Genomic DNA, 27,794 nt, shown 5'->3' with positions numbered 1-27,794 from the left:
AACTCTTATTCAACATCTGTTGCTACGTAACCATGACTACATCGCCAAGACAACAGGGTATCCGTGCCTCTAATACAGTTTAGACCGTTCTCAGACTCCTTTCTGAGTATTTCAGATTTCTTGGCATGACGTTGTACTTCAGTTTCAGACAAATGGCAAAAAATTATGACTGTTGATAGGAAACAAAAATATTATATATATATATATATATATATATATATATATATATATATATATATATATATATATATATATATATATATATATATATATATATATATACAGTACAGGTCAAAAGTTGACACATTACTATTTGTAATATTTTTGAAAGAAGTTTCTTCTGCTCATCAAGCCTGCATTTATTTGATCAAAAATACAGACATTTTTTTTATATTGTGATATATTATTACAATTTTAAATATCTGGTTTTCAGTGTATTCTACTTTAAATGCTGATTTATTTCTGTGATCAGAGCTGAATGTTCAGGACGGTTCCTCCAGTCTTCAGTGATCATGATCCTTCAGAAATCATTCTCAGATGAGGATTCATTATGAGCGTTGGAGACGTTCTGCTGACGTATATATCTGAGGAATAAAAGGCTCAAAAGAACTGCATTTATTCAAAATAAAAACATATTTTCAAATAATATAAATCTCCTACTATCAATTTTTATCAATTTAACATCCTCACTGAATAAAATTATTGATTTATTTAAAAAAAAGAAATAAAAAATGCCTGACCCCAAATTACTGACCATTGTTACAAAAGATTTCTATTTTTAAAACATTTGCTTCTTTTTTTTCTTTTTCTTTTTTTTACTTTCTATTCATCAAAGTATTATAATATATCACAGGTTATGAACATATATTCCAACACTCATAATGAATCCTCATCTGAGAATGATTTCTGAAGGATCATGATCACTGAAGACTGGAGGAACCGTCCTGAACATTCAGCTCTGAGCACAGAAATAAATCAGCATTTAAAGGAGAATACATTGAAAAACAATTATTTAAAATTGTAATAATATATCACAATATAAAAAAAATGTCTGTATTTTTGATCAAATAAATGCAGACTTGATGAGCAGAAGAAACTTATTTTAAAAACATTACAAATAGTAATGTATATATACCAAAAAGATCGTCTCGGTTACGTATGTAACCCTCGTTCCCTGAAGGAGGGAACGGAGACGTACGTCAGAACTGAACCGACGAATGGGATCTCATTCGTCGGTTCAGTTCTGACGTACGTCGAACGTGACCGACTGAAAGGGAACTGAATTTTCCCTCCAGCAATGGGATTAAAGGGAAAGCAAACTTACATTTACATAAAAATTAAATTTTTACTGTATTTTTGATTAAATAAATGCAGCCTTTTTGAGCAGACAAAGCTTCTTCCAAAAACATTAAAAGATTTGAGTTTTAGTGAATATGTAAATATAAAATTATTTCTATTATTTGACACAATTATAAACAATTACTCATTAGACAATAGCAACAAAAAAAATGCATTATGAAGAATTTAATATTAATAATAATAATGATTATTATTATGATGATACTTATATTACTGTTATACAGTATCATAAGTCCAATCTCATTAATTAAAGAATTAAATTGCTCAATTAAAATATTTTTTAACACTTAATGCAACACAAAGCTTCAAAATATAATTTCATAATTTTATCTTTACAGTCTAATATGAAATATGACCTGGAAATGTTTGTTTTTTTGTCAGCTTCCCTCCATGCACGTCTGTACTGTAAAAATCATTAGATTACTGCTACATTTGGCTTAATAGCTGATAATGCAACACGTCTAGACAACTAAAAAAATCCATATTGTCTGCTGGACTTATTAAATTAAAATAACTTCAGTCTTTGTATTAGAGTTATTCCATTTGACATCCGGATAAATGAACATTTGCCAGTGTAGGAAAGAGCAGAACACTGCATCGTTACACTGCATGATTTCAGTCGGCCTCGTCCGAATCAGATCAGAAACGCAAGAGCGTGATGCATGTTATCAATGAGACTGACAGCTATAGAACACACACACACACACACACACACACACACACACACACACACACACACACACACACACACACACACACACACACACACAGTGCTTATGTTAGACCTTTGAAAATGAAGAGGCTGTGTATAATAGGAGACATTTGATCCAACGTGTTTTTTAACACTTTTGCCCCTGGGTTAGACGATGTAGATGCAGTGAATCTCACATATTTGACCACATTTTCATTACTGTAAAAATGTTTTAAATGCATACAAATTAGATATTTTTGCAAAAAATCTGAGTGTAATAAATCACCGTGTGTCTAACATTAGGGCTCCGTTTATTAATTTAGCTTCTGATAACCATAATGGAGAACCGTTTTAATGGTTTTATTGTACGATGCCATTCAAAACTTTGAGATTTACTCTTCAAGGATGCATTAAACTGATCAAAACTGACAGTAAAGACATTTATAATGCACAAAAGATTTCCACTAAATGCTGTTCTTTCTATTTAAGAATCTTAAAAAATATAACAATATGAACTGGTTTTAACACTGATAATAATCATAAATGTTTCTTGAGCAGCAAATCATCAAATTAGAATGATTTCTGAAGGATCATGTGACACTGAAGAAAATTACATACACTCTAAAATATTCTGAGTAAAAAACAACCCAATGTTGGGTCAAATATGGACTAACCCAGCAGTTGGGCTGTTTTAACCCAGCGATTCGAAACAGGTTAGTCAATATTTGACCCAAGATTGGGTTAAAACAACCCAGCATTTTTTAGAGTGTAAAGTTACATTACATACACATACATATAGAAACCAGCTATTTTAAATTGCAATAATATTTCACTATTTGTACTGTATTTTTCATCAAAAAGATAAGTGTGTATAATAGTCGTTTTAATATGGATTTTCCAATATTTTGGCTAGCAATAAAATATATGCATTATGAAGAATTTTAATAATAATAATTACACTCTAAAAAAAATTAAGTAGAAAACAACCCAGTGTTGGGTCAAATATGGACTAACCCAGCAATTGGGTTGCTGGGTTTGCGATTGGGTTGTCTGAAGCAAATATTTAACCCAACCGCAGGATTAAAACAACCCAAATGCTGGGTTAGTCCATATTTGACCCAACATTGGGTTAAAACAACCCAGCATTTTTTAGAGTGTATCATTATTGTTAATAGTAGTAGTAATATTTATCGGCGTACCTGACTTATTCAACAAATTATGTAGAAATGTGTTAAGAAGCATCATGTATACACTAAAAAATGCTGGGTTGTTTTAACCCAATGTTGGGTCAAATATGGACTAACCCAGCAATTGGATTGTTTTAACCCAGCGATTGGGTTGTTTTACCCCAGCGATTGGGTTGTTTTACCCCAGCGATTGGGTTGTTTTAATCCTGCGGTTGGGTTAAATATTTGCTTAAGACAAACCAATAGCTGCGTTAATACAACCCAACTGCTGTCATTCAAATGCGCTAATGGACTCCATTGTTGTTCTCTGTATAACGTTACACTAGTCTGACCTGCAAAACCGTTTTGCTTGCTACTGCTAAGGTTTAGTCGCATACAATAGTCCATAAACCGAATCATGTCCTCATAAACTGCGAGTAAACACACACAAATGTTGACAGGCCACTAAATACAGTCCATACCACAGAGACGGACGTCCTGCTGCTGCTGTTTCTCCTGTTCAATTTATTTCAGCCTCCGGATCTGATTCTGGATCATATATCTATTAGCTGAGATCGATAGCGATGAGTTTCTCCACGCTTGAGGACGTCACCGCTTTGTGTGCGCTCGTCATTCTTTAGCTCCGCCCACACGATACGCCTCGTCATTCTTTAGCTCCGCCCACACGATACGCCTCGTCATTCTTTAGCTCCGCCCACACGATACGCCTCGTCATTCTTTAGCTCCGCCCACACGATACGCCTCGTCATTCTTTAGCTCCGCCCACACGATACGCCTCCAGGCACTCGTTTTTTTTCCCGAAAGACTCGGTACGGCCCATATTTTTTTTTATAAATATAATAAGACTAAAGACTTTTCGGAGATATGAAGGATGCAATACTACTCTATAGGTACTCAAGACTGACATGAGCTTGACTGAAACTGAGTGTTTCACCGCCCCTTTAAGCAATCGAAAAAAAACTGTAAGATGCAGCCCACATAGGGCGGCAGTGACTCAGTGGTTCCTGTAGGTTGTCTATAAAACGGAAAGGTTGTTGGTTCGATCCCCGGTTTCCCCTGACCAAGTGTCGAGGTGTCCATGAGCGAGACACCTAACCCCAGCTGCTCCCAACGAGCTGGACGAGCCTTACATGGCGGACACCGCTGTCGGTGTATGAATGGGTGAATGTGAGGCGATATGTAAAGCGCTTTGGATGGCAGTAGGGTCTGGTAAAAGCGCTATATAAATGCAGTCCATTAACCATATGTGATGACGACAGGACGCCAGTGCATCATTTTAAGTTCTTTAATGCGCTCGCATAACTGCAATGTGAAAGAAACCAAAACTAACCAAATGGATGCAATGTATCAAAACACGGACCTTGGTGCGGACTTTCAGGTGTGAAAACGCTAGTCACTTACGCTTTCCTCTTTGACCTTCTCCATAGTGCAGGTGGGAAGCTGCAGAGGAGACAGCGGGCCCTGTCCCGAGACCCCGTTCTGCTCCATGGCCACAAACAGTTTTCCGTTGATGTTGAGGCTGGGGAAGAAGAACTGAGAGCTGTGACTGCATGTGCTCTGAGCGCTGGTCCGTCTCCTGCTCCACGGCAGAGCCAGAGACCCGCCTCGACTGTCCGAATCACCGTGATTGCTGAACTCGTCGTCGGCGAAATCCAACTCCGAGTCTTTGTTCGACGGCCGGAAGTTGAAGATGCTGACCTGACTTTCCCGTCTGGCCCGTAAGGAGAGCGTGCGGACCAGCAAAGAATGTGTTTGCTAGAAAAGAAGAAAGAAATTAGAGCACTTGCAAAAAAACTCTCTTCTTAGTTAGTAATTTTGTCTTGTTTCTAGTCTAAATATCTAGCAATACTTAAATCAAGATGCATTTACTATATAAGTAAAACGACATAAATCAAAATGAAGTGAGTTTTTGCTTAAAACCGGCAAAATGATCTGCCAATGGGGTGATAAAAATAATCCTGTTTCTGATTGAAATTGTGTTTCTTGTTTTCGTCCCAAACAGAAACAAGATTATTTTACTCACCCCATTGGCAGATCATTTTTTCATCGAATGAATGCTTTAAAAAATGCATAATATATATATTTTTAATTGCTTTCAACAATAATCTGCTGTGTTATCTTTAAAACAAGACCAAACCTGAGGTTTATCCCTTACGAAAGGAAAATATATTTACCAATATATTACTTGAAATATATTATAATATATTGTAAATACATGGAATAATATATTGATGGTATTATACAATATATTATATATTCCTGTAATATATTGCAAAATATACAAATTATTGCCGCTTTCATATATTACAATATATTGGAGAACATAAATATTAAATCCCATATATGTGAATATATTCCCTAATGTATTACATGATATTTTCCAATATAATGCAATATATTTTTGTTTCATATGGGATATTCCAATGCTTTCTTGAATTACAGCCATTTAAGTTTGGAAAGTGCATTTTCATGTCTATTTTCAATAAGGTGGGTGGAAGTTAAAGTTTTTTTTTTAACTAAAACCTCAACATTTTGGGGGGAAAAAAGCAAAAAAACAAGCAAAAACTCACTTGACTTATGTCATTTGGCTTATCTAGTAAATCTAGTATCTTGACTTAAGAATATTTAGATGTTTGGACTGGAAACAAGAACAAAATACTAAATAAGAAGAGCATTTTTTGCAGTGTGGCTTTTTCAGATAAGTATGGTAAAAAATGACATAATTTTACAAATCCACCTTCATCCCCTCGATAGTGTCAAGCTTGGCTGATTTATCATCTCCTGTCATCCCTTCCGAAAGCGGCCTGGAGCTTTTCCTCCGGTCCCGATTCCCTTTGAATTGTGAGGAGAACGGCGACACATCGGCGGTCAAGATGGACTCTGTTTCTTGTGCTTTCTGAGCAACCTGAGAGACACCGGACAAAACGCTGTAGCTATAATCACAATATAGCATATGTTATTGCTTAAATCAGGGATTCATAAGCTTTTCGGTCAGCCGAACTATTTATGACGGGTTCAGACTACATGATTTCAGCCCGATCCGTGTGTCGTAAGAGTTTGATTTGAACTGTTTTGCTGTGGCTAGTGGTTTTCCAAAGTTACTGGCCTTTCTGCATTTTCACTGGCCACAATTTTGACATCGATACCATTGGTAAAACTGCCATATAGATATTTTTATTATTATCTCATAACATGGATGCAGGAATATTAGGCTACTGTTACTTTAAGAGCGGACGCACAGATCCGTTACAGTTACACATACGTTTTCTTTCTCAACTGTTTACATTCACTTAAAGCATAACTGACTGTGTTTGCGTGAATACATCCCATCGCATTAATTATTTTTTGTGTTGGACTGTTTAAGTGCAAAAAGCAGCAAAAAGAGCTCAATTTATAGCTTACAGGCAGCTTTGTGTGTGCGCACTTTTGGTGTTTGAGCACAAAACCTGCGTGAATGAGTACAATTATTCTCAATACACGCATAATCAATAATTGTATCTCTGTATAGTGTGTAATAGTGTCGACTAGTGGTCGACCGATATTGTTTTTTTATTTGCCGATGCCAATATCTCGGGTGATCAATGTGCGATTATATAATATACATAATTTATATTTATTTTAAATAGTATTTAATTAATAAGTTAATCTTTAAAATAAACACTCATGGCTGAGTTACATTCAGTCTGAGAGGATTGTGAAATTATATGTTTATTGGATATTCAGAGATTTGTTTTAACGATATAGATGCATATTAGCTGAATGTTGACGGTAAATGAGAAAGTTATCATAGCCTATTGTTTGCCTTTCCATTGCTAATAATATAAAAGCAAACGATATACTCTTTTTGCAAACCGCTTACTTTCTTTGTTTAACGGGTCTGTATGATAACTTATTAGATATGTCTAACGGGCCGTAAACAAATGAAGATGTGCGATCAGGCACTGGCGTTTTCAGCGCCACCCGTCAAAATAAAAGTCTCACTTCTAACACATCGGCCAATATGTTTTACTGATTGGCTGATGTGTTAGAAGCAGGTCTTTTATTTTGACAGGTGGTGCTGAAAACGTTTACAGACTTTGTTAGACATGACATACATTTTAAAAATGCCAAATATCGGCAGATATCGGTTGACCACTATTCACAAATTTCCAACTGCTTTGTCGGACAGATCGCCTGTCAATCAAACTGCCGGTGAAGGGTGAATTATTCGTTGACCAATAGGAGCACAGAAGCTCTTCTGCACACAGCTTTTAAAAGTAGCTGAGCGAAAGAGCGACGATGGTATTATTACTGTTGGAATTTTTTCTTTTTTGGGGCTTTCTGGCCAGTATAAAACACGCCAGTTCGCAGCCATTTTATTACGACCTTGTTTCCAAAAGCTCCGCCTTCTCAGTGACATCACGAACGACGATAGCGACGGCAAGCAATGATTGGTCGGGAAGCAACATTTAGTCCCTGACATTTTAAGTCAAAATAGCATAATCACTATCATAACAGACAAAAATATAGTGTAGTCTGAACCCGGCATTAGACATAAAACGTTTAATATTCATATTTTAATAATTTAAAAACATTCTCATGCTCACGTTTCTCTGATGTTGGTTGATGGTCACATGACATGCAAGTAAACAGATACAATATTTAGTCTTTATTTGAAAGAGTTTTTGATATATAGGGCTGCAGATTGTATTGAAATTATATTTTGATTTAAAGCAGCACTGGGTAACTTTTGCTCTCGGGGTCCCCCTAAAGTTGGGAAAAAATGTTGTCCTCTACTACTGTCGTAACCTCTGTCATCCTACAACAGGGATCCGCGCGTGCATTTGTTGACATGACACCCATGATAGCCCTGAACTAGTGATGCGCGGGTCGTCTTATAAACCGGCGGACCCCGTATGGCTATTTAATGGTCGCGGGTGCGGGCGGGTTGTAAAAATATATACAGTGGTGCAGGGCGGGCCAAATAACTTCATAAAAGTGGCCCGCGGGTTGGAAAAGCCCGCGCATCACTAACAGTTCCCCTGAACACTGCAGGAGGAGTTCACATGCAGGTGTTCTTCTGGCGGCGCGTGTGAAATGTCTTCATCCCAGGTACAGTCAGTGGCATGTTTCAGCATGTTATATGAATATCATTTCATGTGGGGTTTTTTTTCAAACGCCAAATAATCACGATGCTTTTACGAGGTTTATAAGCCAGCGTCATTATAGTAGTCTATTGGTTAGCGTTTTACAGAATCTATATGATACTTCAGTTCAATGTTTGAGTGGTCGGTAATCACTGCAACAAGCAGGACAGCATCGGTCGGGCACGCCTCCTTCAGCTCACGCCGACGAGCAAACGCTGGTCACATGTTGATCCTCGTCCTGCCTTTAATCCCATCACTTTTTCGTTTCCTCTTATTGCTTTCCACCAACAAAACCTTTTCTTTCTTATTTGTCTCTGCTGCTTCGGACATGACTATATTTTCCGACGAACAAAGTTGGGCTCGCACGTCCGAATGTAAGGAAGTGTGTGTGTTGGTGGAAGTGACGTATATGCCGTAAAGCAGTCGAATTTTGTAGTTCTCTTTGTTTTCGGGTTACTACCCGAAACCCGAAGTTTAAAAGTACGACTAAAAACGATACAGACCCCATCAGGCTATGGCAGACGGGTCATTCAGCCTATTGTAAGTCGATTTATCATCACAAGAGTCTTGAAAATATATTATGAAGGTTGAAAAGTTACCTAGTGCTGTTTTAAACTGTGATTGATGATTTATATCTGCAATTAAAGTGAATTCAGTTTAGGGTTGCAAACTTTCCAGAATTTTGGAAACTTTCCAGGATTTTTGGGGAAATTTTCTGAAACTATTGGAAATGTTCAGCCCCTTTGCAACCCTAATTCAGTCCACTTTACAATTACACAATTGTTTTTAAGAACCCAATCAAATTTAATAAGATCAGTAGTATTACACTCTAAAAAATTCTAGGTAAAAAAACAACCCAATGTTGGGTCAAATATGGACTAACCCAGCAATTGGATTGTTTTAACCCAGCGATTGGATTGGGTTGTCTTAAGGAAATATTTAACCCGACCGCAGGATTAAAACAACCCAATTGCTGGGTTAGTCCATATTTGACCCATTATTGGGTTAAAATAACCCAGCATTTTTTAGAGTGTATTAATATTAGTAGTAGTAACAATGAAAAATTAAGACTGTTAATAAATTAGTGATAAAACAATAATATAATTTTTATTTTACACTACAAGTTATGCTTCTAATATTTGAGCTTTCAAATTCAAGCGTCTATTTAATTTTCTATTTTCTTAATTAAATTATTTGATTTGACAACTGCACTAAGCTTTATCACAAATTCAGCTTCATTTTAATTACTTGTAAAGACCCTTTTATTCATGAATTGCGTTATTGGCATTCCATCATCTCATGAGCCCTCGTTTGGGAAGTGAATGGAGAACCGAGTGGCTGATTTCAGTGGGGACCCCTTTTATTTATGAATTTTTATGTTATTTAAAGGAACTGTATGTAAGAAATGTATTTCAATGAATCATAAAATGGCCCTGATATGTCACTAGACATTAATAAATCACGTTCATTTCAAATACTTCTATCACTGACAACAGTAGTCCGGCCAGGATATTGTCATTATAAAGTTGTTGTTGCAGCCCTCAACTGATGTTGATGATGTCATGTTGTGTTTTGGCCTGTAGCTCCGCCCCCTTCACCTATCGACCAATCATGAAGTCAGTAGTGTTCCGGGTTGCCAGATCTGCTCTAGTGACCACAGCTGCAGATCTACAAACGTTCTGCTGATCCTGCAGCCAATCTGGCAACCTCGAGTCAGGGGGAGGGGGAGGGGGATACACCGCTCTACAGTCATTTGAAAGTCATTGCAGTACCAGTTTTGGCCACAATCTTACATACACTTCCTTTAATGAGTTAATGAGTCATGAGCCCTCGTTTGGGAAGTGAGTTGAGAACCGAGTGGCTGATGGTGACCCCGACGTACCTGCTGTTCCTTCTTCAGCTGTTCCATGGCGAGCTGAAACTCCTGCTCTTTCTGCTGGGCTTCGGCGATGGTGGCCTGGTTCTGCTCCTCATAGGCCATCGCCACCACAGCGAGGATCAGATTCACCAGGTAAAAGGAGCCCAGGAAGATCACCACCACAAAAAACACCATGTACGCCTTTCCCGCAGAGCGCAGCGTCTGTGCATCACAGAAATAGCATCCAATCATTGCAATAATTTGCTAATTGCTTTATCGTTTGTTGTTGGAGATGTGCAATATCTTTTCACAAGATTCTAATAAGATCAGGCAGAAAAATCAATCATTTTGGCCAAACTCAACTCGGTTACCAAAATCAGCCAAAAGTGAATGGATGAAAAGAAAGAAATAAAATATTAATTTATGCATACATTACCATGCAAAAGTTTGTGGTCCATAAGATTTTTGATGTTTATATATTAGGGCTGCACGATTAATGGAAATCGAACCGCAATCGCGATTTGGGTAATGTGCGATTATGAAAGCTTAAAGGGTTAGTTCACCCAAAAATGAAATGTCTGTCATTAACTCCTCTCCCTAATGTCGTTCCACACCCGTAATGCTGCGTTCACACCGCACGCGAATGACGCGATTTGCGCAAGTGATTTACATGTTAAGTCAATGCAGAGATGCGAATAGGCATTCTGCGGCGCGATGAAAGCGGCAATGATCACGCGAATTGAGCGTTTTGAACGCGATTCGCGCAAACCGCGCAAAACACGCAAATCGCTCAAGTTGAAAAATCTGAACTTTGGCGGATATTCCCGCCGCGTTAACCAATGAGGAGCCTGCTTACTGCTGTCACGTGGTGAAGTGACTGATGGGAAACCCATAGGGAAACCCCGAGGCCAGAGTAATTTACAAATACTACTGTATTGTGTCACAAAATGTACTTTTAATAGTTTTTCAGGCGAGAATGAAGTTGTTTAAAGCTCAAATATGTGATTTATTTATTAAGAGAGCTCCTATTTGAAAATTTGATCTGGTGTTTTCGGAGGTGTGAGACCGGGCGATCACCGGAGCTCAGCGCTCATCAACCCCGGCGAGATCAGCCTTAACTCGGCTAGTCCTTCTGCCGACTGCCGCTGCCTGGCAGAACCCCCTCCCATGACGCGAATTTGCGTCTGTTGTGTAGTGAATGTCACGCGCGAATGAAGCGAATGGATTCAAATTGTTCACGCGTCCAACTTTTGCGCGAATAGCGCGATTTATTCGCGTCATTCGCGTGCGGTGTGAACGCAGCATAAGACCTCTGCTCATCTTCACACACAGTTTAAGATATTTTATATTTAGTCCGAGAGCGTATGCAAGTGTATGCACACTATACTGTCCATGTCCAGAAAGGGAATAAAAACATCATCACAGTAGTCCATATGAGACATCAGTGGGTTAATTAGAGTCTCTTGAAGCATCCAAAATACATTTGGGTCCAAAAATAACAAAAACTATGACTTTATTCAGCAGTCAAACGGTCATGAATCAGTGAATCGATCCATGATTCGGATCGCATGTTAAACTGCTGAAATCACGTGACATTGGCGATCCGAATCATGGATCGATTCACTGATTCATGACCGTCTGACTTTTTATTTCAGGAACGCGGAAGAGAAGACAATGCTGAATAAAGTCGTAGTTTCTGTTATTTTTGGACCCAAATGTATTTCAAGAGACTCTAATTAACCCACTGATGTCTCATATGGCAAATGTGGCGTTTTCCGCTCGAGGGCACCCTCTGGCCTTCAGTATGAATTAAACGTTTGGGTAATAAATAAGAAGAAAAATAACACTAATAAATAAAAAAACTTTAAAAATAATAAATGTATACGTTTTCTGTAAAATATTACAATAATAATAATTACTAATACTAATTAGTATTGGCATTATTATATTGTTTTATATATTCTGACACTATTTTTAATTTGTAACTATGAAAATGTTATTGTAATGGTAATATTACTTATTTTGAAAAATATTTTTTAGCAGTAATAATAATCATAATGATTATTATTAGACATATCAATATGTAAACAAAATGTTATATACACACACTTTTAATTGGTAAAAAAAAATAAAATAATAATAAACTAAATAATAATCGCATTTTATGTATCTCAATTATATATTTTCCCCAAATCGTGCAGACCTATTATACACACACACACACACACACGCACACACACACACACACACACACACACACACACAATTAATATACATTCTAAAAAGTGCTGGGTTAAAAACAACCCAAGTTGGGTTGAAAATGGACAAATCCAGAAATTGGGTTGTTTGAACCCAGTAACCGGACCCATTCAAATGACCCAATTTCTGGGTTTGTCCATTTTCAACCCAACTTGGGTTGTTTTTAACCCAGCACTTTTTAGAATGTATAATGTTTTTGAAAGAGTCTCTTCAGCTCACCAAGTCTGCACTTAATTGATTAAAAATATAGAAAAAAACAGAAACAAAATTGAAATATTACAAATTAAAATAACTGTTTTTTATTGTAATATATAGTAAAGTGTGATTTATTCCTGTGATCAAAGCTGAATTTATCATCATTACTCCAGTCTTCAGTGTCACATGATCCTTCACTAATCATTCTCAGATGAGGATCTGATGCTTAAGAAACATTTATGAATATGATCAATGTTGAAACGGGTTCATATTTTTGGAAACAGGTGTTTGCTGAATAAAAGTATGAATTTCTTTTCAATACTTTTGAATGGTAGTGCACATGCATCTCAGTTAAATTAGAGGAAATGTTAGGAACTTTTGGCAGATGTTAAACATTAAACCACACTCGACTGACGACTGAATGTCACGTAATGAGCGAGAACAGAAGGAATACTGACATGATGATAGAGGTTTTCCCAGTAATCTTGTGTCATGAGTCTGAACAGCGAGAGGAAAGCCCATCCGAAGGTGTCAAAGCTGGTGTAGCCGTAGTTTGGGTTTCGTCCAGTCTTCAAACATTCAAAACCATCTGGACATTTGCTGCGGAAAAGAGAAATAAAGAGGCCATATTACACAGTTTCAAATTTTCCGATTTTGTGTTCTACTAAAGCAGGTTTTGTTGATGATTCCTCATATTCTCCATTGTTGCGGCTCCTATCATCCCAGTCTGTCAGTAACTCTGTTTAGTTCCTGTCAGATGGTCGGCTGGAGCGGTGTGTTGTGATTGGTGTTTGGTAAATGTCCCGTCCCTTACCATACCCGGCAGTTTCAACACAAGACTAACTAACTCAACCAGGCTCCGCCCCTTTACTCTGTGTATGAATTATTATAATGAGGAATATTGCATCGTGTTGGTTCACAGAAGAAAACTCAAGACTACTATGGAGATGTTTCAGGGAGTTCACAAACAGTGACACTGATATAGAAAAGAACTCTCACTGGAGGGACTTTGGGGGGAATTTGGAGGAACTTTGGGGGAATTTGGAAGTTTGGAGAGACTTTGGAACTTTCAAGGAAATTTTGAGGGAATTTGGAGGAACTTTGGGAGGAATTTTGGAACTTTGGAGAGAATTTGGAGGAACTTTTGGAGGGATTTGAAACTTTGGAGAGAATTTGGAGGAACTTTGGGAGGGATTTGGAACTTTGGAGAGAATTTGGAGGAACTTTGGGAAGGATTTGGAACTTTGGAGAGAATTTGGAGGAACTTTGGGAGGGATTTGGAACTTTGGAGAGAATTTGGAGGAACTTTTGGAGGGATTTGGAAGTTTGGAGAGAATTTGGAGGAACTTTTGGAGGGATTTGGAACTTTGGAGAGAATTTGGAGGAACTTTGGGAAGGATTTGGAACTTTGGAGAGAATTTGGAGAAACTTTGGGAGGGATTTGGAACTTTGGAGAGAATTTGGAGGAACTTTGGGAGGGATTAGGAACTTTGGAGAGAATTTGGAGGAACATTTGGAGGGATTTGGAAGTCTGGAGAGACTTTGGAGGAACTTTGGGGGAATTTGGAAGTTTGGAGAGAATTTGGAACTTTCAAGGACATTTTGAGGGAATTTGGAGGAACTTTGAGAGGAATTTTGGAACTTTGGAGAGAATTTGGAGGAACTTTTGGAGGGATTTGGAACTTTGGAGAGAATTTGGAGGAACTTTGGGAAGGATTTGGAACTTTGGAGAGAATTTGGAGGAACTTTGGGAGGGATTTGGAACTTTGGAGAGAATTTGGAGGAACTTTTGGAGGGATTTGGAAGTTTGGAGAGAATTTGTAGGAACTTTTGGAGGGATTTAGAACTTTGGAGAGAATTTGGAGGAACTTTGGGAAGGATTTGGAACTTTGGAGAGAATTTGGAGGAACTTTGGGAGGGATTTGGAAGTTTGGAGAGAATTTGGAGGAACTTTTGGAGGGATTTTGGAACTTTCAAGGAACTTTTGAGGGAATTTGGAGGAACTTTGGGAGGGATTTGAAACTTTGGAGAGAATTTGGAGGAACTTTTGGAGGGATTTGGAAGTTTGGAGAGAATTTGGAGGAACTTTTGGAGGGATTTGGAACTTTGGAGAGAATTTGGAGGAACTTTGGGAAGGATTTGGAACTTTGGAGAGAATTTGGAGGAACTTTGGGAAGGATTTGGAACTTTGGAGAGAATTTGGAGGAACTTTGGGAGGGATTTGGAACTTTGGAGAGAATTTGGAGGAACTTTTGGAGGGATTTGGAAGTTTGGAGAGAATTTGGAGGAACTTTTGGAGGGATTTGGAACTTTGGAGAGAATTTGGAGGAACTTTGGGAAGGATTTGGAACTTTGGAGAGAATTTGGAGGAACTTTGGGAGGGATTTGGAACTTTGGAGAGAATTTGGAGGAACTTTTGGAGGGATTTTGGAACTTTCAAGGAAATTTTGAGGGAATTTGGAGGAACTTTGGGTGGAATTTTGGAACTTTGGAGAGAATTTGGAGGAACTTTTGGAGGGATTTTGGAAGTTTGGAGAGAATTTGGAGGAACTTTGGGAGGGATTTGGAACTTTGGAGAGACTTTGGAACTTTGAAGGAAATTTTGAGAGAATTTGGAACTTTTGAGGGAATTTTTAGATATTTGGAACTTTGGTGGAAATTGAGATAATTTGGAACTTTGGATGGACTTTGGAACTTTGCTCAAACAGCAGCATTACACACTAAGGAAAGCATTAACTCTTCTTTAAGGTCTTCTTTAATGGCATCAAATTGCTTATAATTACTTCATCAGGGTTTTTTGAACTTTTAAACTGAGACGTGATGTCCAAAGGTGAGCGATCTTTGAACACTTCATCTATGACTAATAGTCATGGCATGGTGGTACTGAGAGGCTGGTGGCGCCAGCGGTTCGCATCTGTGCCCGTTTCTAAGGCCCCTGCCAGCCGTCCTTTACCAGTCTAGCTCCATTCGGGCAGGCGGCGACTGGCTCTCAGCAGGCTGGCATGCTGAAAGTGTGAGGGTGCGGATGACGGGCTCTATCGCACTCAGACACCTCGCCGTGTCCCTGAAGGACGTGCTAATGGACGGGCCCCACTTCATTTCGATTTGGACAGGGGCCCTCGGACCCCAGACGCACTGATATCAACCGTGGTTTCCTTTCTTGTGTGGGCACACGATGTCTGAACATGCTCTCCGACCCACACTACTATTTACAGCAAACTTCATCAGAAAAAAAAAATAAGTGAAAGTTCAGCTGACACTTATTATTGACTGAAAAAATCAGTATTGAGTATTATTTCACTGAGCTTTTAAAAACATTTCATCTGTTTGTTTGTTTTTACAGGGAAATATAAGAATAATTAAATTAAATGATAGTTCAATTGTTAACATTTTATTTTATTATTATGTAGGTATTTTATTGACATAAAATGAACCATTTTAAAAACAAGATCAATTTACATGAAAAGCAACATTGTCTGAGATACCAATAGTTGTTTTCAGAGAATGAATCTTGTATTACTTTTTTCTTGTTCACTGCAAAAACTGCTTTTCTTACTTAGTATTTGTGTCTTGTTTCTAATCAAAATGTCTAAATATTCTTACATTAAGAAACATTTACTAGACAAGCAAAAGTAATTGTCTGATTTAGGGAAAAAATAACTCAAAATGAAGAGAGTTTTTGCTTAAAATAAGATAAATAATCTGCCAGTGGGGTAAGAAAAATAATCCTGTTTTAAGATTATTTTTCTCACCCCATTGGCAGATTATTTATCTTATTTTAAGCAAAAACTCTCTTCATTTTGAGTTATTTTTTCCCTAAATCAGACAATTACTTTTGCTTGTCTTTATCATAAATAAAAGCAAAACAAAACTTTAGTCAAAGAATATTCTCTAAAAACAAGTCTTGTGCGATGTTGCTTTAAAGTGAGCCTTGTTTTGAGGGAAACGAGAAACACCGGATCTCGGCTAAATTATAAAATATATTATAATTTAATGTTTTGCAATGCACATCACGGATAAGTATTGTCATTGAGTCACTTGGAGAATTTGTCAGAGAAGCCCCTCTCAGCACACTGGCAGCTGGGTTTGCATTGCCGGGACACAAAGCATTTTAACATGGTCTATTTTGGGCGCTAGAGAGTCCCTCTGCACTCCCGAGAAAGACGCGGCCGGGGCGGATGGACTTTGGGAATTTCTGTTGGTGCCGTGTGTGTAAACCAATACGCAGAGCCGTGTGTTGTTTCTGTTTCGCTGCCCTGTTTGAATAACTGTTATGTTGTTATGAGCCAAGATGCACTCAAGGTTACTTCCTTTGGGAGTCTGATCTCTGAATGATTCTGCCGGGATCAGATGGCGGCTCCGATCAACCGGATTGACACAGGCGAGATTAACCGTATCACTATAACGGCATACAGTAACAGAGACACTGAGAGAGATAGCGCTGCTTTACTGTATGAAGATGATGCTGATGCAATGGGGAAAGTCATACGGATGACCAGGGCTTGTGTTTGGTTGAAGCCAGGAGGAAAAAACACACCGTTTACGATTAGATTTGACATCATGGTCCTCTCTGAATAAACTCTTTTCTGATTGAAATGACTGGGTGTAGATTGGGCAGATTAAACATATCATCAGGTCTGAACAATATCTGGAGATGTTTATTTGTTTCTTTTCTTTTTTCTGCTTGTGCATATATAATATTAATCATAATATATTCTAATTTAATGTTTTTTTTAAGAAAAAGTAAATATTCAATAACAAAAAAATTCCTTTTATATTAAAAATATAGATATTGTGTGATTAATATTAATATAAATATACTATTATTATTATTAAAATAATCTAAATCTTTTCTGTATATATAATTATATATATAAATAATATTGTGATTAATATATATATATATATATATATATATATATTAATCACAATATTATTTATATATAAATACACACTCATTCATGTATAAAATTAACAATATTTACATGATAAATTTATATAATTTTTATTATATATAAATATTTTAAATATAAATATTTTTTAAAAAGCGAAAAAATATACATGCATGTGTGTGTATTTATATATACATAATAATTACATGGCATAAGTACACACATATTATGTAAACAAACTTTTATTATTTATTATTAATCCATTTAAAAGCACTATAGTGTGTGTGTGTGTGTGTGTGTGTGTGTGTGTATGTATGTATATATATATATATATATATATATATATATATATATATATATATATATATATATATATATATATATATAAATATATATATATATATATATATATATATATATATATATATTCTCATAATATATAATATTGTACTTATTTATTTAGGTTGAGTTATTTGCCTTTCAGATAAGCACGTAATCTTCTCTATATGACCATAAAATAGAATATAACAAATACTCATGATTTTTTTTCATGATGATAAAACATAAAAGCAAAATTGTTAGTATCATCATGATTTTAATGTACTTGTTATTAAACCCTCCAAGAGACACAGTTGACAAAATCCATTTTCAGAGCAAGATATATATTTTGAATATTGTCATGAGGCTGAAAATATAGAGATATAATGTTTTTGCGATATCATCCAGCCCTATCAGATACCAGGAGCGACTAAGTAAAATCACTGTTTTCCAAACTTTTCTTTTGACAAATTGTCCAGCAGATCCTATAGGAGGAGGGTCGGCAGAAAGCCCGTCCTGTTCTCCACAGACGGCAGCGAGACTCAGCCTCATATAACAGCGAGAGGTGAAGCGAGGTGAACGCTTCTGTTTGAAAACGCCGTCAGCCTTCAACTCAGGTTTCCATTCAGGTTCACAAGGTGACCAGAGCTGCACTAACAATGGCTAAAATAAGACCGCTGGATTAATTGACTTAATTGATCCCCGAGGGAAATAAACGAACAAGAGAAACAAACGCTCTGACATGAGGAACAGCCGCTTCGAAAAAAGCCTCGTGCTGTAGGACCTACACGTGGAGATATTAATCATATTGATAACAATATCATCTCTTTCAGAGCAAAAACACATGTGCTTCTCTCAAACATTAGAGCATATACAACATTATTTTTATTTAGTATTATATGTGTTTATATAATGTGTGCGTATGTATATATATACACGCATACATACATGTGTATATGTATGTATGTATGTATGTATGTATGTATGTAAATATATACTATATATAAATTATATTGTAATATATTGTACAAACACACACACACACACACACACACACACACACACACACACATATACATATATATATATATTACAATACTTTACTACAATATACTACAATAGACTACACACACACACACACACACACACACACATATATATATATATATATATATATATATATATATATATTACAATACTTTACTACAATATACTATTATAGACTATATATACACACACTATAATATACTATATATATACTACAATTGACTATATATATACACACACTATAATATACTATATATATACTACAATTGACTATATATACACACACACTATAATATACTATATATATACTACAATTGACTATATATATACACACACACACACTATAATATACTATATATATACTACAATAGACGGGTGCGTGTGTGTGTGTGTAAATATAAGTACAGATGCGGTTCAGATGATGCTGCAAATGAACTATTTTGATGACTAACAGATCTGACCATTAAAAGCTCATTACGCTGTTAGTCTGTTAAATTTGGTTTTATATTACTGAGCTATTTTGAGTAAACCTTCAGCTCCACGCGAGTGACCTCTCAGTAAGGTCAAATATAGTGCTTTTTAAAATACAGCCTAATCGCAGTTTATTAATATTCCTGTTTTAATGAATGTGCACCAACACCCTATAATTACTGCGACACACGAGACGACATTTCAATCGAGATGTCTGCCGTTCCAAGAAAATCACTGAGTGATAGAATTGGGCTTGAGTGGCCAGTGTTTGTGTGTGAAGACGAAGGTCAATGATTACATGTTGATGTCCTCGACAAAAATATTGATACATCAATATTAGCAGACAGTGGAGTATATTATATAACACCGATGGAGACGTTTACATTAGTTTTATATTACAAACAATAGAAACGAATCCTTATTAGATATTATATGACAACATTTGTCCATGATGTGATAGTTCATTAGTTTGTTCGTTTCATTCGTTTTTTTATTTATATAGCACCTTACAGACTACCACCGGAGTTCCAATGTGCTGCACATTGCAGTTAAAAAGAAACCAACAATACAACAAGACAAAATATAAAACATCCAATGCCAGAGAGTACAGATATGTTTTTAAGCGGACCTTAAAACATTTAGATTTATGGATGATCTAACATCCAACAGCAGGCTATTCCATAATCTCGGACAGGCGACAGAAAGGACGATCACATTTCATTTTGAGACGTAAAAAGAAACGAGTTTGCTGATCTTAGACTTACACCTGCACTATAGGGCTTAATAAGCTCAACTAAATATTCAGGCGCCATTCCATGCAGTGCTTTAAAAACATATACTAAAATGTTATACTGTATCCTAACATGTATTGGTAGCCATCCTAAAGACACTAATAAAGGAGTAACATGGTCCTTTTCTTCATTATTCATCAATAACCCTGCGGCAGCGTTTAGTTAAAGTTAAAGTTAAAGCAGCTCAAACATGTGCTTAAAGGGTTAGTTCACCCAAAAGTGAAATGTCTGTCATTAACTCCTCTCCCTAATGTCGCTCCACACCCGTAAGACCTCCGTTCATCTTCACACACAGTTTAAGATATTTTACATTTAGTCCGAGAGCGTATGCAAGTGTATGCACACTATACTGTCCATGTCCAGAAAGGGAATAAAAACATCATCACAGTAGTCCATATGAGACATCAGTGGGTTAATTAGAGTCTCTTGAAGCATCCAAAATACATTTGGGTCCAAAAATAACAAAAACTACGACTTTATTCAGCATTGGCTTCTCTTCCGCGTTTGTTTTCAATCCTCAAATAAAGATTTGAATGGTTGTGAATCGATTTATGATTCGGATCGCCAATGTCACGTGATGATCGCACTCTTGAAGCCATGTCCACACTAATACGTTTTCATTTGAAAACGTATATTTTTCTCTCCGTTTTGGCCTTCCGTCCACACTGAGACAGCGTTTTAAGTCAATTAAAAAACGTATATCGTTTTGATACATTTGAAAACGCCATCTTCACGTCGTAGGGTGGACTGTGAAAACGGAGGCTTTTTTAATACTATGACGCATTTTTAGCCATGTGATGCAGTCATATGACCAATTCAGCCAAGATGGTGAACAACATTGTACAGCAGTTGTTTTGTATGCTTTCAGTTTTGACAGCCTTGTTAAATATAAATGTCAGTTTATATATACTGTTAAAGCTACACTGTGTAACTTTTTTAGTTTATTCTTAGCTAAAAACACTCAGTTCTTTAAAAAATATATGTGCTCATTAATGTATATTTACTTCTTTCAAGTAATAAAGTATTCTGGTAAGTTTATAATATGCCATTGAAAACACATACGGGTGAGGGGTTCGAATGCCGGTCGCCATGTTGCTCCTCCATCTTGAAAGTACAGTAGCCAAAGAGGGACATACCCGTAAATTCAAGCTTCGCCTTTCGCGTTTTAACACTCGATGGCACCGTGTCGAATGTGAAGAGGGGGATTGCCATGTTAATCTTGGACTAAATCGGCCACCGTAGGAGTTAAAACGAAATCAGAATTGAGAGGAACAGAAACTAATGTTCACTGGATGGTCATATACCTTTACACCGCTAGATGGGGGGAAATATCACACAGTGGAGCTTTAAAAAACTCCTTTTCTCGAAATTGCAGCAAAATTTCAAAGAGTAAATAAACGAGTAGAGTAAATGACACAAGTCGAAGCGTCTTGGATTTGCTCATGCGCAGTATGGGGATGTAAGCGTTTTCAGACGTTTCAGTGTAGATTAACATTTTTTGGAAAACGATTGAAAATGATAGTGTGGACGCAGAGCGTTTTTAGACGAATCCTTTTTTAAATTTTTCCGGATTAGTGTAGACGTAGCCTGAAGCATCCAAAACACATTTTGGTCCAAATATAACAAAAACTACGACTTTATTCAGCATTGTCTTCTCTTCCATGTTTGTTTTCAATCCTCAAATAAAGATTCAAACGGTTATGAATCAGCGAATTGATTCATGATTCAGATCGCAAATGTCACGTGATTTCAGCAGTTTGACACGTGATCCGAATCATGAATCGATTCACTGATTCATAACCGTTTGAATCTTTATTTGAGGATTGAACACAAACAGTCTGGGGAAGATGAAGGAGGTTTGAGTTTGTTCAAGCTGTAGTTGAAGGTGTGAGTAGTTCTCTCAGATAGGAGGGGCATTTCCATCGATGCACTGGTGGGTTAGAAGGGAGACCTTATATTCAGTCCTGGTGGAAACAGGAAGCTAGTGAAGTGAATGGAGATTGGGTGTGATGTGATCGAATTTTCAAACTCTCAACAGGATCCTTGCTGCACTATTCTGAACACACCGCAAGTCTTAGGGATCCCGATGAGAAGTGCGTTACAGTCTGGAGGAGACTTGGACCAGCTTTTCAGCATCTGCTCAGGTTAGTGTTGGACGGAGTTTAGCAATATTTCTGAGATTGTAGAAAGATGTAGAGGTTTTTGATATGGGCTTCAAAGCTGATTTGTGGGTCAAATCTCACACCAAGATTATGGTGGGGTAATCATTTTGGATCACTGGTAGCTTCCGAACGCTGATGAATCTTCTGTTTTTGACCCTCATGAACCGGGATCTGTTTAACAGGCCTGTATCTCATCTACTAGACAAACGCTTGTCTCAGTTTCCAAGGGCTGTTTTATCAGAGGTGGACACGCGTCTGTCTGTTTGAGGCCTGTTATCACTGCGAGAGACAGACGGATTTGTCCTTTGTCTCTTTCCGGCTTCGGCCAGATGTTACAATCAACATCTACAGGCCGGGTCGTAATTCACACCAACGGCCCATTAGGCAGCGAGACCTTCACATCCGCGGAACAATAACTCAGAGAGAACGTCGTGCACTTTCCATTACATCTTCAATATATTCCACTGCAAAAATGCTCTGGATTTTGAAATATCACATTATCGATTAGCACTCGCTTTTAAGATAATGCTTTTTTATCCATTTGATTCATCATAGAATGAGAGCAGCTGCCGGAGACGGAGGACGAACTTTCCAGACGCTCTATACTATATGACACTATATGAGAACTGAACTGAGCTGATAACATCACTGAATTATTTTCCTGTTAAAGGAACTGTATGTTAGAAATGTATTTCAATGAATCATAAAATGGCCTTGATATGTCACTAGACGTTCATTTCAAATATTATATCACTGACAACAGCAGTCCGGCCAGGATATTGTCATTATAAAGTTGTTGTTGCAGCCCTCATCTGATGTTGATGATGTCATGTTGTGTTTTGGCCTGAAGCTCCGCCCTCCACCTAATCGACCAATCATGAAGTCAGTAGTGTTTCGGGTTGCCAGATCTGCTCTAGTTCCCACAGCTGTAGATCTACAAACGTTCTGCTGATCCTGCAGCCAATCTGGCAACCTTGAGTCAGGGGGAGGGGGAGGGGGATACACCGCTCTACAGTCATCTGAAAGTCATTGCAGTACCAGTTTTGGCCACAATCCTACAAACACTTCCTTTAACACTGTTAAGCTGCTTTGAAGCAATTGGACTTGTAAAAAGCGCTTTATAAATAAAGGTGACTTGACTATTTTTTTACTTTCTCTCAGAGTTAAATTAATAAAACAATAGCATTTGTTTAAAGTTTTAATAAATATTTTTAAACTAATTAAAAAATATTTGATATAAATTTAAATATAAATGGATTATATATATATTATATATATATATATATATATATTTTTATTATTATTATTATTTTTATTTATTATTTATTATTTTTATTTATTATTTATTATTTATTATTTATTTTTATATTATAAATATGAGATCTTTTTTTTATTATACACTGTGATATAAAGTCGCACTTGCCTTTTTTATTTCTGTGGCGGAAAGTTCTCTGGCAAGTTTCATTAACAAACGTACATAATAAATAATTCTGACTTCGCCATTCTGACTCTCAAAAAGTCAAAATTGTGAGGTGTAAACTTACAATTGTGAGATAAAAAGTGACAATTATCTTTTAAAATGTTTTTTTCTGTGGCAGAAACAAGCTTCAATTTTATATTGAACCTTTAGAGAACAATTATTTTAAAAATCAAAGCAAAATTGCATTAGCGTTTAATGTTTTTTATAATATCTCGTCAAGATTTTTCGACTCATATAGTGAGAATATGGAAGACAAAAGCGTAATTTTACTCAGAGGCCCAAACTGAGCAAAAATATGCAATTATAACAACTGACATAAACTGCATATAATATCAATGTCTCCCAATAATACGTCTTAGTAAGATGATATTATTATATGCTTAGTTTTATGAGTTTTAAAACATAATGCAATGCAATACAAAGATGATTGACAAATGAAATAAACCTTGCTTTAGTCTGATGATCATAATGTCAAAGTTATTCTGACGTTTACATGATAAAAAAAAAATCTAATTTCACAGCAAAAAGATGGACTGGTGCTAAAGCTGAAGGTGGAAATTTGTACAATTACACTAAAATACTTTTACTTGCTAAAAAAAAGACTAAACTATTAATCAGACGAGCTGTAAAGCAGTACATAAGCACCTATATTAACTATTATTATGAGTTTTGAACAGACAAAGACAGGTGTGGAGTGTCAGAGATGGTTCCAGTTGGTTCTCCTGTCCCACATGTTTATTCTTGAGGTTCCCAAAGGGAGAGTTTATGTAAGTAGAGATATGACCATGAGCACATACTGTACAAATCCCTCAAGAGCAGGCGCTTTACTGCGGTAATGTACAGGCAGATGCCATACGACGCTCTCACACACTCATATACAATTAGCAAACATATGCGCAGACATTCCTCTCAGCTGTTTCACACTAGCAAGGTGAGAGCGAGATTATTATATGTATTCAATACTGAAATACAGATTCTAGCTTTATACATTTTGTTTCAACTACACATTAAAGATTATTTTCTAATAATCTTTCTAATAAAACTATTGGAGTGTTTGACATACTATGTCTGTCTTTTTTCTTTTTTAAATTTGATAGTTAATTCAGTGTGTTACTCGCTGTTTATTTATTAAATTTACTAGTTAAAATCGTCCTTGCGTTTGAACTATGGGTACGATTTTCATGTCATGGGTCAAATTGACCCTAATTTGATTCAATATAATTCACAAAAAAATCTAACATTTAATAATAATACTTCTCACACATAACAGCAAAATAAACATGAAGTCAAATTATGAACTGTATTTAAAGGGGACATATCATAGCCTGGATGCCAGCTGAACTCAGCCCCGCCCACAACATCTGAGCTCGGGCGGTTCGGTCTGGACTTGATTCGGGAGTAATTATCCCTGAACAGAAACTGACCAATGAAATCATCAGGGCGGGCTTTAGCCGATGACGGACAGATGATCAGCAGAAACATAATCATCACGTCATCAAAGGATTATATTTGTTCTAATCCTAAACGGAGAGCTTGTTCGTATCTGCATCACCTTCACTATTTCTCTCAGAAATGATGATCGTGTTGGTAAGTACTGTGTGTATCCTTAAATTATTTTTTTACAACACCAGAAAAGATCGTTTATTCTAGCGTGCGTGCAGACAGGGTTGCCAAGTTTTTACAACAAATCCCACCAACTACTAGCCCTAAATAATAGCTTCTCGGGGGGTTCTCCAGGAAAAAAATGGCGTTTGGGGGGTAAAATGTGTCTTATTTTGGCAAGGTTGCTGCTAAAATTGGCATTCATGGGTCTATATATCACATAATTGAGGTCGCTTCAACCCACGGACATGGAAAACAACCGGTGGGAAAACCGCAGACTTGGCAACACAGTGCAGTTGAGTTCTGTTGACATTTGCCGACTAATGTGATGTGTCGCTCCGCTGCTCTGATTGGTTGTAGGTCTGTCCAATCGAGGTCTTTCCTGGTTGGGTTGAAACACGCCCCATAATCACAGCCCAATGGAGCATCAGACTCATATTCTGACTAGGTCGGCAGTGGCTCGGCAGTGGCTGGGTCGGCAGTGGCTCAGTGGTTCATGTAGATTGTCTACAAACCGAAAGATTGGTGGTTCGATCCCCGGTTCCACCTGACCAAGTGTCGAAGTGTCCTTGAGCAAGACACCGAACCCCAGCTGCTCCCAACGAGCTGGATGGCGCCTTACATGGCGGACACCGCCGTCGGTGTATGAATGGGTGAATGTGAGGCAAAATGTAAAGCGCTTTGGATGGCCATAGGGTCTGTTAAAAGCGCTATATAAATGCAGTCCATTTACCATTTACTAGAGTTGAGTATGACCACGGCAGGCTAGACATATCATGAAATTCTGCTGAAATTCTGCAAGTTGAGATGCTATAATCTGGTCTCGGTGCCCCTATAACAACCCAGAACTTTGCTTTGGTTAGCCTTTTTCTACATGCATTATTCAGCTCTTGAAAACAGACTTCATTTTTTGTGTGATAAGCAATAAACTTCATAAAGTTCAGTAAAGTGTTGGCAATCATTCGGACAGGGTCCGATAAAACATGCTTTGACTAACAGTGGATGAAAGCAAGATAGCAACATAAGTTAAAACCGCCATTATACTAAACTACACCTGTTCTCTCTTCCTGCAGCAGATATTCTTTGGTTCTGTAGGCATTATCGTCCGAATCCGGTTTGAGTTGAACACCGTTAGTTTCTGACATGTTCTGTTGGGGTTGAACGAGATATTGAAGTCCCACTCTCTTCTTGAATGAACAGGCAGGGATCACACTGCAAAAAATTATTTTCTTACTTAGTATTTCCGTCTTGTTTCTAGTCCAGATATCTCAAAATACTTAAAGCAAGTATTTACTAGACAAGCAAAAGTAATTTTCTTGTTTTAAAAATTATTGTCTTGTTTTGGGGGAAAATAACTCAAAATGAAGTGAGTTTTGCTTAAAAAAAGTTCTCTCACCCCATTGGCAGATTATTTTGCTTATTTTAAGCAAAAACTCTCTTCATTTTGAGTTTTTTTTCCCCCAAAGTAAGACAATAATTTTTACTTGTCTAATAACTTTTTCTTAATTTCAAAATGTTGAGATATTTTGACTAGAAACAAGACAAAAATACTAAGTAAGAAAATATTTTTTTATTTTATTTTTGCAGTGCAGCAGCTCATTTGCATTTATTTAGGGTTTGTGCTCTGTGGTTAACTATGAAGATGCGGGTTAAATTGACCCATTAACTTACAGTTTTTAAGTTTAAAAAAAGACCCTAAATGAGTAATTGCCACACCAATATTTCCAACAACTCAATTTTGAACTGCAGGTCAAAATGACAACATAATACAGGGAGTTAATTTGACTAAATAGCATGAAAAAAGCAGTTGAAGCCCAGTTGACACAAACATCTTCCTCTTGATTCAAGGGCTTGATTGGCGTGTGAGTTAATCAAGGCCACTGACTCACACTGTACATGCAGTTCTGCTGAGTCAGACGCTTCAGAGACACACAACTATATTTACTTTAGTCAAACTCAACACTGACCACCTCTTAGATCCGTTATGGCCTTTTATAGTAGCTGTTATACATTAGCAGCCTTTTCCAAATGTTCTTTGGACACTCAGATGTGTCACTTTTAGAACATGGATAGCTCCGCCCCTGAATTCTGATTGGCTGAGTCACGTTTGAAATACAGTAATAGAGTAATACAGTAATTTTTTGGGGTCGACAGCTTCAGAAACTGAGTTATGTGTTTTTTAGCTAAGTCCGAAATGACAAGGAGGCGCCTCACGCAATACAAAGTCAATGGAGAGCGTTGGATTGTCGCCCCCCCCCCCCCCGGTGTGGGCGTGGCCTAAATGCTCTTTGACCGAACATTCAATTCATAGCTTTCACTCACAATATTCCATTTGTTTCAAACCACAAACCAATAA

The 27,794-nt window shown here is 37.0% G+C and overlaps 1 protein-coding gene across 1 annotated transcript in view; it reads right to left on the bottom strand.

Annotated features, from left to right (window-relative positions):
- Positions 1-27,794, bottom strand: part of scn5lab (sodium channel, voltage gated, type V-like, alpha b) — a 219,226-nt gene that overhangs the window by 109,117 nt on the left and 82,315 nt on the right. The window contains exons 9-12 of the mRNA XM_067435448.1: positions 13,134-13,275; positions 10,246-10,443; positions 5,975-6,142; positions 4,639-4,992 (exon numbers count right to left, since the gene is read on the bottom strand). Of these exons, the coding sequence (XP_067291549.1) occupies positions 4,639-4,992; positions 5,975-6,142; positions 10,246-10,443; positions 13,134-13,275 (862 nt within the window). The remainder of the gene's footprint in view (positions 1-4,638; positions 4,993-5,974; positions 6,143-10,245; positions 10,444-13,133; positions 13,276-27,794) is intronic.

Source organism: Pseudorasbora parva, chromosome 24 (genome assembly GCF_024679245.1).
Source record: "Pseudorasbora parva isolate DD20220531a chromosome 24, ASM2467924v1, whole genome shotgun sequence".
In the NCBI taxonomy this organism is placed as follows: domain Eukaryota; kingdom Metazoa; phylum Chordata; class Actinopteri; order Cypriniformes; family Gobionidae; genus Pseudorasbora; species Pseudorasbora parva.
Note: the sequence above shows the minus strand (reverse complement) of the source record. Positions and strands in the feature narration are given on the sequence as shown.